General features: G+C 42.4%; 1 protein-coding gene across 16 annotated transcripts in view; it reads left to right on the top strand.

Moving 5' to 3' along the window:
• Nucleotides 1-12,917, top strand: part of CCDC18 (coiled-coil domain containing 18) — a 113,891-nt gene that overhangs the window by 76,844 nt on the left and 24,130 nt on the right. For 15 of the 16 annotated variants that reach the window (XM_015452483.4, XM_005542703.5, XM_074001441.1 and 12 more), the window contains 2 exons: nucleotides 10,066-10,209; nucleotides 11,900-12,103. In XM_015452483.4, the coding sequence (XP_015307969.2) occupies nucleotides 10,066-10,209; nucleotides 11,900-12,103 (348 nt within the window). The remainder of the gene's footprint in view (nucleotides 1-10,065; nucleotides 10,210-11,899; nucleotides 12,104-12,917) is intronic. The other variant, XM_045367145.3, reaches the window with a different exon arrangement.

Genomic DNA, 12,917 nt, shown 5'->3' with positions numbered 1-12,917 from the left:
GGTCTCCTGAATACAGCAGACTGATGGGTCTTGACTCTTTATCCAGTTTGCCAGTCTGTGTCTTTTAATTGGACCATCTAGTCCATTTACATTTACGGTTAATATTGTTATGTGTGAACTTGATCCTGCCATTATGATATTAGCTGGTTATTTTGCTCGTTAGTTGATGCAGTTTCTTCCTAGCCTCGATGGTCTTTACATTTTGGCATGTTTTTGCCATGGCTGGTACCGGTTGTTCCTTTCCATGTTTAGTGCTTCCTTCAGGGTCTCTTGTAAGGCAGGCCTAGTGGTGACAAAATCTCTAAGCATTTGCTTATCTGTAAAGGATTTTATTTCTCCTTCACTTATGAAACTTAGTTTGGCTGGATATGAAATTCTGGGTTTAAAATTCTTTTATTTAAGAATGTTGAATATTGGCCCCCACTCTCTTCTGGCTTGGAGAGTTTCTGCCGAGAGATCTGCTGTTAGTCTGATGGGCTTCCCTTTGTGGGTAACCCGACCTTTCTCTCTGGCTGCCCTTAAGATTTTTTCCTTCATTTCAACTTTGGTGAATCTGGCAATTATGTGTCTTGGAGTTGCTCTTCTCGAGGAGTATCTTTGTGGCGTTCTCTGTATTTCCTGGATTTGAATGTTGGCCTGTCCTACTAGGTTGGGGAAGTTCTCCTGGATGATATCCTGAAGAGTGTTTTCCAACTTGGTTCCATTTTCCCCCTCACTTTCAGGCACCCCAATCAGACGTAGATTTGGTCTTTTTACATAATCCCATACTACTTGCAGGCTTTGTTCATTTCTTTTTCTTCTTTTTTCTTTTGGTTTCTCTTCTCCCTTCATTTCATTCATTTGATCCTCAATCGCAGATATTCTTTCTTCCAGTTGATCGAGTCGGTTACTGAAGCTTGTGCATTTGTCACGTATTTCTCATGTCATGGTTTTCATCTCTTTCATTTCGTTTATGACCTTCTCTGCATTAATTACTCTAGCCATCAATTCTTCCACTTTTTTTTCAAGATTTTTAGTTTTTTTGCGCTGGGTACGTAATTCCTCCTTTAGCTCTGAGAAATTTGATGGACTGAAGCCTTCTTCTCTCATCTCGTCAAAGTCATTCTCCGTCCAGCTTTGATCCGTTGCTGGCGATGAGCTGCGCTCCTTTGCCGGGGGAGATGCGCTCTTATATTTTGAATTTCCAGCTTTTCTGCCCTGCTTTTTCCCCATCTTTGTGGTTTTATCTGCCTCTGGTCTTTGATGATGGTGATGTACTGATGGGGTTTTGGTGTAGGTGTCCTTCCTGTTTGATAGTTTTCCTTCTAACAGTCAGGACCCTCAGCTGTAGGTCTGTTGGAGATTGCTTGAGGTCCACTCCAGACCCTGTTTGCCTGGGTATCAGCAGCAGAGGCTGCAGAAGATAGAATATTTCTGAACAGCGAGTGTACCTGTCTGATTCTTGCTTTGGAAGCTTCCTCTCAGGGGTGTACTCCACCGTGTGAGGTGTGGGGTGTCAGACTGCCCCTAGTGGGGGATGTCTCCCAGTTAGGCTACTCAGGGGTCAGGGACCCACTTGAGCAGGGAGTCTGTCCCTTCTCAGATCTCAACCTCCGTGTTGGGAGATCCACTGCTCTCTTCAAAGCTGTCAGACAGAGTCGTTTGCGTCTGCAGAGGTTTCAGCTGTGTTTGTTATTGCCCTGTCCCCAGAGGTGGAGTCTACAGAGACAGGCAGGTTTCCTTGAGCTGCTGTGAGCTCCACCCAGTTCGAGCTTCCCAGCAGCTTTGTTTACCTACTTAAGCCTCAGCAATGGCGGGCGCCACTCCCTCAGCCTCGCTGCTGCCTTGCCGGTAGATCACAGACTGCTGTGGTAGCAATGAGGGAGGCTCCGTGGGTGTGGGACCCTCCCGGCCAGGTGTGGGATATGATCTCCTGGTGTGCCTGTTTGCTTAAAGCGCAGTATTGGGGTGGGAGTTACCTGATTTTCCAGGTGTTGTGTGTCTCAGTTCCCCTGGCTAGGAAAAGGGATTCCCTTCCCCCTTGTGCTTCCCAGGTGAGGCAATGCCTCGCCCTGCTTCAGCTCTCGCTGGTCGGGCTGCAGCAGCTGACCAGCACCGATCGTCCGGCACTCCCCAGTGAGATGAACCCAGTACCTCAGTTGAAAATGCAGAAATCACCGGTCTTCTGTGTCGCTCGCGCTGGGAGTTGGAGACTGGAGCTGTTCCTATTCGGCCATCTTGTTCCGCCCCCCACATTTTCTTAATCCAGTCTGTCACCGATGGACATTTGGGTTGATTCCAAGTCTTTGCTATTGTGAATAGTGCCGCAGTGAACATACGTGTGCATGTGTCTTTATAGCAGCATGATTTATAATCCTTTGGGTATATACCCAGTAATGGGATGGCTGGGTCATATGGTACTTCTAGTTCTAGATCCTTGAGGAATCGCCATGCTGTTTTCCATAATGGTTGAACTAGTTTACAGTCCCACCAACAGTGTAAAAGTGTTCCTATTTCTCCACATCCTCTCCAGCACCTGTTATTTCCTGACTTTTTAATGATTGCCATTCTAACTGGTGTGAGATGGTATCTCATTGTGGTTTTGATTTGCATTTCTCTGATGGCCAGTGATGAGCATTTTTTCATGTGTCTGTTGGCTGTATGCATGTCTTTTTTTGAGAAATGTCTGTTCATATCCCTTGCCAACTTTTTGATGGGGTTGTTTTTTTCTTGTAAATTTGTTTGAGTTCTTTGTAGGTTCTGGATATTAGCCCTTTGTCAGATGGGTAGATTGCAAACATTTTCTCCTATTCTGTAGGTTGCCTGTTCACTCTGATGGTAGTTTCTTTTGCTGTGCAGAAGCTCTTTAGTTTAATTAGATCCCATTTGTCAATTTTGGCTTTTGTTGCCGTTGCTTTTGGTGTTTTAGACATGAAGGCCTTGCCCATGCCTATGTCCTGAATGGTATTACCTAGGTTTTCTTCTAGGGTTTTTATGGTTTTAGGTCTAACATTTAAGTCTCTAATCCATCTTGAATTAATTTTCGTATAAGGAGTAAGGAAAGGAACCAGTTTCAGCTTTCTACTTATGGCTAGCCAATTTTCCCAGCACCATATAATAAATAGGGAATCCTTTCCCCATTTCTTGTTTCTCTCAGGTTTGTCAAAGATCAGATGGCTGTAGATGTGTGGTATTATTTCTGAGGACTCTGTTCTGTTCCATTGGTTTATATGTCTGTTTTGGTACCAGTACCATGCTGTTTTGGTTACTGTAGCCTTGTAGTATAGTTTGAAGTCAGGTAGCGTGATGCCTCCAGCTTTGTTCTTTTGACTTAGGATTGTCTTGGCAATGCGGGCTCTTTTTTGGTTCCATATGAACTTTAAAGCAGTTTTTTCCAATTCTGTGAAGAAAGTCACTGGTAGCTTGATGGGGATGGCATTGAATCTATAAATTACCTTGGGCAGTATGGCCATTTTCATGATATTGATTCTTCCTATCCATGAGCATGGTATGTTCTTCCATTTATTTGTGTCCTCTTTTATTTCACTGAGCAGTGGTTTGTAGTTCTCCTTGAAGAGGTCCTTTACATCCCTTGTAAGTTGATTGAAGCAATTGTGAATGGAAGTTCATTCATGATTTGGCTCTCTGTTTGTCTGTTACTGGTATATAAGAATGCTTGTGATTTTTGCACATTGATTTTGTATCCTGAGACTTTGCTGAAGTTGCTTATCAGCTTAAGGAGATTTTGGGCTGAGACCATGGGGTTTTCTAAATATACAATCATGTCATCTGCAAACAGGGACAATTTGACTTCTTCTTTTCCTAACTGAATACCCTTGATTTCTTTCTCTTGCCTGATTGCCCTAGCCAGAACTTCCAACACTATGTTGAATAGGAGTGGTGAGAGAGGGCATCCCTGTCTTGTGCTAGTTTTCAAAGGGAATGCTTTCAGTTTTTGCCCATTCAGTATGATATTGGCTGTAGGCTTGTCATAAATAGCTTTTATTATTTTGAGATACATTTCATCGTTACCTAGTTTGACAGTTTTTAGCATGAAGGGCTGTTGAATTTTGTTGAAGGCCTTTTCTGCATCTATTGAGATAATCATGTGGTTTTTGTCTTTGGTTCCGTTTATGTGATGGATTACGTTTATCAATTTGTGTATGTTGAACCAGCCTTGCATCCCAGGGATAAAGCCAACTTGATTGTGGTGGATAAGCTTTTTGATGTGCTGCTGGATTCAGTTTGCCAGTATTTTATTGAGGATTTTTGCATCGATGTTCATCAGGGATATTGGTCTAAAATTCTCTTTTTTTGTTGTGTCTCTGCCAGGCTTTGGTATCAGGATGATGCTGGCCTTATAAAATGAGTTAGGGAGGATTCCCTCTTTTTCTATTGATTGGAATAGTTTCAGAAGGAATGGTACCAACTCCTCCTTGTACCTCTGGTAGAATTCAGCTGTGTATCCATCTGGTCCTGGATTTTTTTTGGTTGGTAGGCTATTAATTATTGCCTCAATTTCAGAGCCTGCTTTTGGTCTATTCAGGGATTCAACTTCTTCCTGGTTTAGTCTAGGGAGAGTGTAAGTTTCCAGGAAATTATCCATTTCTTCTAGATTTTCTAGTATGTTTGCGTAGAGGTGTTTATAGTATTCTCTGATGGTAGTTTGTATTTCTGTGGGGTCAGTGGTGATATCCCCTTTATCATTTTTTATTGCATCTGTTTGATTCTTCTCTCTTTTCTTCTCTATTAGTCTTGCTAGCGGTCTATCAATTTTGTTGATCTTTTCAAAAAACCAACTCCTGGATTCATTGTTTTTTTGGAGGGTTTTTTGTGTCTCTATCTCCTTTAGTTCTGCTCTGATCTTAGTTATTTCTTGCCTTCTGCTAGCTTTTGAATGTGTTTGCTCTTGCTTCTCTAGTTCTTTTAATTGTGATGTTAGAGTGTCAATTTTAGATCTTTCCAGCTTTTCTTGTGGGCATTTAGTGCCATAAATTTCCCTCTACACACTGCTTTAAATGTTTCCCAGAGATTCTGGTATGTTGTATGTTTCTTCTCATTGGTTTCAAAGAACACCTTTATTTCTGCCTTCATTTTGTTATGTACCCAGTAGTCATTCAGGAGCAGGTTGTTCAGTTTCCATGTAATTGAGCAGTTTTGGTTGAGTTTCTTAGTCCTGAGTTCTAGTTTGATTGCACTGTGGTCTGAGAGACAGTTTGTTATAATTTCTGTTCTTGTACATTTGCTGAGGAGTGCTTTACTTCCAGTTATGTGGTCAATTTTGGAATAAGTGTGATGTGGTGCTGAGAAGAATGTATATTCTGTTGATTTGGGGTGGAGAGTTCTGTAGATGTCTATTAGGTCCGCTTGGTGCAGAGATGAGTTCAATTCCTGGATATCCTTGTTAACTTTCTGTCCGTTGATCTGTCTGATGTTGACAGTGGGGTGTTGAAGTCTCCCATTATTATTGTATGGGAATCTAAGTCTCTTTGTAAGTCTCTAAGGACTTGCTTGATGAATCTGGGTGCTCCTGTATTGGGTGCATATATATTTAGGATAGTTAGCTCTTCCTGTTGAATTGATCCCTTTACCATTATGTAATGGCCTTCTTTGTCTCTTTTGATCTTTGATGTGTTAAAGTCTGTTTTATTAGAGACTACGATTGCAACCCCTGCTTTTTTTTGTTCTCTGCTTGGTAGATCTTCCTCCATCCCTTTATTTTGAGCCTATGTGTGTCTCTGCATGTGAGATGGGTCTCCTGAATACAGCAAACTGATGGGTCTTGACTCTATCCAGTTTGCCAGTCTGTGTCTTTTAATTGGACCATCTAGTCCATTTACATTTAAGGTTAATATTGTTATGTGTGAACTTGATCCTGTCATTATGATATTAGCTGGTTATTTTGCTCGTTAGTTGATGCAGCTTCTTCCTAGCATCAATGTTCTTTACATTTTGGCATGTTTTTGCAATGACTGATACCGGTTGTTCCTTTCCATGTTTAGTGCTTCCTTCAGGGTCTCTTGTAAGGCAGGCCTGGTGGTGAAAAATCTCTAAGCATTTGCTTGTCTGTAAAGGATTTTATTTCTCCTTCACTTATGAAACTTAGTTTGGCTGGATATTAAATTCTGGGTTGAAAATTCTTTTATTTAAGAATGTTGAATATTGGCCCCTACTCTCTTCTGGCTTGTAGAGTTTCTGCCAAGATATCTGCTGTTAATCTGATGGGCTTCCCTTTGTGGGTAACCCGACCTTTCTCTCTGGCTGCCCTTAACAGTTTTTCCTTCATTTCAACTTTGGTGAATCTGACAATTATGTGTCTTGGGGTTGCTCTTCTCGAGGAGTATCTTTGTGGCGTTCTTTGTATTTCCTGAATTTGAATGTTGGCCTCCCTTACTAGGTTGGGGAAGTTCTCCTGGATGATATCCTGAAGAGTGTTTTCCAACTTGGTTTCATTTTCCCCCTCACTTTCAGGCACCCCAATCAGACGTAGATTTGGTCTTTTAACATAATCCCATACTTCTTGCAGGCTTTGTTCATTTCTTTTTCCTCTTTTCTCTTTAGACTTCTCTTCTCGCTTCTTCACTCATTTGATCCTCAATCGCTGATACTCTTTCTTCCAGTTGATTGAGTCGGTTACTGAAGCTTGTGCATTTGTCACGTATTTTTCGTGTCATGGTTTTTATCTCTGTCAGTTCGTTTATGGCCTTCTCTGCATTGATTATTCTAGTTATCCATTCTTCCATTCTTTTTTGAAGATTTTTAGTTCCTTTGCACTAGGTACGTAATTCCTCCTTTATCTCTGAGAAGTTTGATGGACTGAAGCCTTCTTCTCTCAACTCGTCAAAGTCATTCTCCATCCAGCTTTGATCCATTGCTGGCGATGAGCTGCGTTCCTTTGGAGGGGGAGATGCACTTTTATTTTTTGAATTTCCAGCTTTTCTGCCCTGCTTTTTCCCCATCTTTATGGTTTAATCTGCCTTTGGTGTTTGATAATGGTGACATACTGATGGGTTTTGGTGTGGGTGTCCTTCCTGTTTGTTAGTTTTCCTTCTAACAGTCAGGACCCTCAGCTGTAGGTCTGTTGGAGATTGCTTGAGGTCCACTCCAGACCCTGTTTGCCTGGGTATCAGCAGCAGAGGCTGCAGAAGATAGAATATTGCTGAACAGTGAGTGTACCTGTCTGATTCTTGCTTTGGAAGCTTCGTCTCAGGGGTGTACCCCACCGTGTGAGGTGTGGGGTGTCGGTCTGCCCCTAGTGGGGGATGTCTCCCAGTTAGGCTACTCGGGGGTCAGGGACCCACTTGAGCAGGCAGTCTGTCAATTCTCAGATCTCAACCTCCGTGTTGGGAGATCCACTGCTCTCTTCAAAGCTGTCAGACAGGGTTGTTTACGTCTGCAGAGGTTTTTGCTGCTTTTTTGTTTGTTTGTTTAGCTGTGCCCTATCCCCAGAGGTGGAGTCCACAGGGACAGGCAAGCCTCCTTGAGCTGCTGTGGGCTCCACCCAGTTCGAGCTTCCCAGCAGCTTTGTTTACCTACTTAAACCTCAGCTATGGTGGGCGCCCCTTCCCCAGCCTCGCTGCTGCCTTTGCCATTAGATCACAGACTGCTGTGCTAGCAATGAGGGAGGCTCCACGGGCGTGGGACCCTCCCGGCCAGGTGTGGGATATAATCTCCTGGTGTGCCTTTTGCTAAGACCCTTGGTAAAGTGCAGTATTGGGGTGGGAGTTACCCGATTTTCCCGGTATTGTGTGTCTCAGTTCCCCTGGCTAGGAAACGGGATTTCCTTCCCCCTTGTGCTTCCCAGGTGAGGCAATGCCTCGCCCTGCTTCAGCTCTCGCTGGTCGGGCTGCAGCAGCTGACCAGCACCAATTGTCTAGCACTCCCTAGTGAGATGAACCTTGTACCTCAGTTGAAAAGCAGAAATCACCCATCTTCTGTGTCGCTGGCCCTGGGAGCTGGAAACTGGAGCTGTTCCTATTTGGCCATCTTGCTCTGCCCCTATATACTTTCAAATAGTCCATCTTCAAGGTCACCGATTCTGTTTGACCCATTCTGCTGTTGATGCTCTTTATTTCGTTTTTCACTTCATTTATTGTATTTTTCAGCTCCAAAATTTGTTTGATATTTTAAAAATTATTTTATTCTCTGTTAAATTTTTCTGATAAATTTCTCAATTGATTCTCTGCATCTTCTTAGAGTTTGTTGAACTTCCTTAAAATAGCTATTTTCAGTTCTTTGAGAGATCACTGTCTGGTGCCTGATTTTGTTCATTTGGTAAGGTTGTAGTTCTTTGAATGTTCTTGATGCTTGTAGATATGCAATGACATCTGCATATTTAGGGACTAGGTATTTATTTTAGTTTTTGCAGTCTGGCTTAGTTTGTGCTTATCCTTTTTGGGAGGCCCTTCCAGGAATTTAAGCAAACTGGCTTTTGTGTTCCCTGAGGCTGTGATCACTGCAGCTGTTGAACACTGGAGAATGATCTACATCCAGGCTTGCTGCAGGTCTTATGAGGGCTCCAAGGTTGACGTGGCTTTCCAGCCCACATGGACCTGGGAAAGGTTCAAGTTGCATACTAAGGCTGTGGGAATGCTTGCCAGGGACCCAGGTCCAGAAGGCTGACCTGGTGGCCCAGAAGGGCATGTTTCCCAGCAAATCTTTTGACAGGTGGGATGAGTCTCTAGTTGCAATGAGAGGGGCTGGAGTGGAGACTGGCCCTCTTGGGATATGTTGTGGAATGGAGGCTGGAGAGCCCAGTCTCAGCTTAGAGGGGCACACGTAGCCCAGCAAGCTCCTTCAAAGGATATTTCCCCAATGACAGTGTGAGGAGCTGGAGTTGAGACTGGGCCCCCTCAGCATCTGCTGTGGGATGAAGGCTGGAGAACCTATATTGTTTGCCCAAACAGGGCCAGCAGGTCTCAGCTTAGATGGAATAGTTCCCTGTCTGCAGTAGGAGGTGCTGGAGCTGAAATTTAACCCCTTTAGCATCTGCTGTGGGACAGAGGCAGGAGAGCCTGTCTCATTATTTCAGAGGGGCAGGTGTCTCCCAGCAAGTACCTGCACAGATGGGATAGTTCCCTGATTGCAGCAGGAGAGTTAGAGCTGAGACTGGGTCCCCTTGGGATCTGCTGTGGGACAGAGGTTGGCAAGCCTTTCAAGGAGGCTTAGACTCCTAGGCTGCAGGATAAGGACAGGTCTCCCTTTGGGTCTGTGTGTGAGCAGCTCTGAGCTGGGACTGCAACTGAGGGGAGTTGGAGCAGAGTCACCAGGCAACTTTCTGGTTCACTGCTGAGACTGATGTCAGCAGGGAGAGAGCCTTTCCACTAAGGCACTAGTATGCATGATTCCTTATGGACCCCTTTGCAGATAGTTGTGCTTGTAGGCTCAAGGCCAAATGGAGCTGTAGCCAAGTCCCTTGGGGATGTGGGCTATTTCCAGGCTTGAACCCAGAAGCAAGCTTGACATAACAGCCAACTGGGTTTCTGTCTGTGCTCTCAAAATAACCCTCCCAGGTCTTCGTCTCTACCAGGATTTCACAAACCCCTACCTGAATCCTGAGGCTCCTGCAAAGAGACTTGACTGTGGATAGGTGCAGGATTCTTTTTGTGTTTTATTTTAAATTAACAGTGTTTATTTACCTCTAGATATTGTTGAGAGACTGGGGTGAAGACACAATTTTCATTTTGTAATTTACAGACTTCTATAAGCTAAAACAAAAACAAAAAAGTCTTCTCTAATATAATGGTAGAATACAACCTCTATTTATTTTTAGTTTTTAAAATTTCAATCACTTCTGGGGTACAAGTAGTTTTTGGTTACATAGATACATTTTATAGTGGTGAAGTCTGAGAGGGTGCAGGATTCCTGTTGTTGTGGGGGAATGTGAGTTACCCTTTATTCTGCCTTTCTGGTAACGTCCAAGAACAAGAATTCTTGTGCTTATTTCCAAGATATGATTGCCTTAAGAATACCTGTTTATATTTTGCTTTTAGATATAAGTGGTTAAATCTTGACACTTGGAACACAGCATTGATTAAATTATATTTCATTAGTTTTATTGATATTGCTTATCTGTTTAAAATTCAGATAGAAAGTTTGAATGACAAGTTACAAAATGCTAAAGAACAGCTTCGAGAAAAAGAGTTTATAATGCTACAAAATGAACAGGAGATAAGTCAACTGAAAAAAGAAATCGAAAGAACACAACAAAGGATGAAAGAAATGGAGAGTGTAAGCAAATTATTTCCACCTAAGGAACAAGTGATAGTCTCTGTTGAGTGAAAAGAATCTTTATGTTTTAAACTGGTTGGTTTTAATATACAAAAACTGTGCCATAACTGTTTTTAGGCTAGTTATTTGTGCCAGAAACCTGTTAGTTTCTTTGACCTTTTAAAATATTTTTCTGATGGTCTAGGTATAGGCAAAGACAATGTCTCATTTATCTCTGTATACAGGCCTTTGCATGGTATCTTTCATATAGTAAATCTACAATATATGCTTATTTGCTTGACAAATATTTATTGAGAAACTGCTGTGTAACAGAATTGAGGAGTCAGCTTTTTTTTTTTTTGAGACGGAGTCTCTCTCTATCACCTAGGCTGGAGTGCAGTGGCACAATCTCGGCTCATTGCAACCTCCGCTTTCCGGGTTCAAGTGATTCTCCTGCCTCAGCTTCCCAAGTAGCTGGGAATTACAGGTGCCTGCCACCACGCCTGGCTAATTTTTGTATTTTTAGTAGAAACAGGGTTTCACCATACTGGCCAGGCTGGTTTCAAACTCCTGACCTTGTGATCCGCCCACCTCGGCCTCCCAAAGTGCCGGGATTACAGGCGTGAGCCACTGTGCCCAGCCGAAGAGTCAGCTATTAATAAGATACGGTGTTTTGTGTATTGGGAACTCCATCGAAAGAATGGATAAATAAATAATTGCACATTATTAAGACCAAGTGTACTGACTTGCCAGATGAAGTCTGATGACTTCATATCATCACTATGCATGTGCGTTGACTGGTGAATTCATTCCTCCACTTGCCTTTTTAAAAAGTGAATTTAGGGTCAGGCACGGTGACTCACACCTGTAGTGCCAGCACTTTGGGAGGCCAAGTTGGCAGGATCATTTGAGCCCAGAAATTCAAGACTAGCCTGGGCATTGTAGCAGTGGGACCCCTGTCTCTACAAAAACCTTTAAAAACTAGCTAGGTGTGGTGATGCATGCCTGTGGTCCCAGCTGCTTGGGAGGCTGAGGTGGGAGGATTGCTTGAGCCTGGGAGGTCAAGGCTGCAGTGATTTGTGATCACACCGCTGCCCTCCATTCTGGGCAACGGAGCAGGAGCCTTTACCAAACAAAGAAGAAGAAAAGGAACAAGAGGAGGAAGAGGAAGAAGAGGAAGAAGAAGGAGGAGGTGGGGAGGGGGAGAAATACTTTATTTGAAATTTAATTGAGTAATATAAAACCATTTCAGTGGGAGTAGCAGCCCCAGTGACAAGTTTTACTTTCACAGAGAATAAGACCTTAACCCAGCTGTGTGGATTAAATGGTGGATTTTAATTATCTATACCAATATATTCTCTTTGACATAGATAATCAAATGTTAACTTCTCTTTTCTCTTTATGTTTTCTGTTATAAGTGTTACTTTCAAAATGATAAAAGATTATATGGCTGGTATATGTTACAGTCATGTAATATATATCAATAAGAGTCCCAATTATGGTATTTTTGTCATTTTCTTATAGATTTTTTTTTCTTGAATATCAGTTTCACAGTGGGTGATACTCATTGTATGTTACATTTTAACATACTCATTGTATGTTAAAGGATTTAGTTGGAAGGGGGAAATTTACTTATTAAGCAAAATCAGAATAAGAAATAGGTTATCTGTATATTTCATTCTGAAACCTACAAATACCTTATGTTTTTCAGGTTATGAAAGAGCAGGAACAGTACATTGCCACTCAGTACAAGGAGGCCATAGATTTGGGGCAAGAATTGAGGCTAACCCGGGAGCAGGTGCAGAACTCTCATACAGAATTGGCGGAGGCTCGTCGTCAACAAGTCCAAGCACAGAGAGAAACAGAAAGGCTCTCTAGCGAACTGGAGGATATAAAGCAACTCTCTAAAGAGAAAGTAATCCCTATTTTAAATAATCTTATGTTTCTGAAATCTTACCAATTTTAGCATTCACTTTTTTGAACTGTAGAATATAGTTCTTGCAAAAATGAACTGTATCACACCACAGTGTGAATGTACTTAATCCCACCGAATTATACACTTAAAAATGGTTAAAATGGTCAATTTTGTGTATATTTTACCACAATTTTAGAAAATGATGAACTGTGTTATATATAGATAACTTTGTAATATAACCGGGAAGTCCTTCAGAACTGCGTTTTGGCCAAACTAGTTCTCAATAAATTGAGTTATAAAGCACTTCTAGACTTTTAAGTGAGTTCAGGCTCTTACTTGAAGAAAAAATAAAACTAATCTTTTCTGAGTAAACATTTTTACATTTTTCGTGACTCTTAAAAATGAAAACTATTGTCTGGGCAAGGTGGCTCAGGCCTGTAATCCCAGTACTTTGGGAGGCCGAGGCGGGCGGATCACAAGGTCAGAAGTTCAAGACCAGCCTGGCCAATATGGTGAAGCACCGTCTCTACCAAAAATACAAAAAAAAATTAGCCAGGCTTGGTGGTGGGCACCTATAGTCTCAGCTACTTGGAAGGCTGAGGCAGGGGGATCGCTTGAACCCAGGAGGCAGAAGTTGCAGTGAGCTGAGGTCGTGCCACTGCACCCCAGCCTGGGCAACAGAGAGAGACTCCATCTCAAAAAAAAAAAAAAGAAAAAAAAAAGAAAACTATACAAATTTGTAACTATGTAAATTTGTAACTTTTAGGAAACCTGTATTTCAAAACCCTTGGTTGGTAAAGTAACTTGGAGGTAA

The sequence above is a fragment of the Macaca fascicularis genome, chromosome 1 (genome assembly GCF_037993035.2).
Source record: "Macaca fascicularis isolate 582-1 chromosome 1, T2T-MFA8v1.1".
NCBI classification, from domain to species: Eukaryota; Metazoa; Chordata; class Mammalia; order Primates; family Cercopithecidae; genus Macaca; species Macaca fascicularis.
This window is presented reverse-complemented; position numbering and strand designations above follow the sequence as displayed.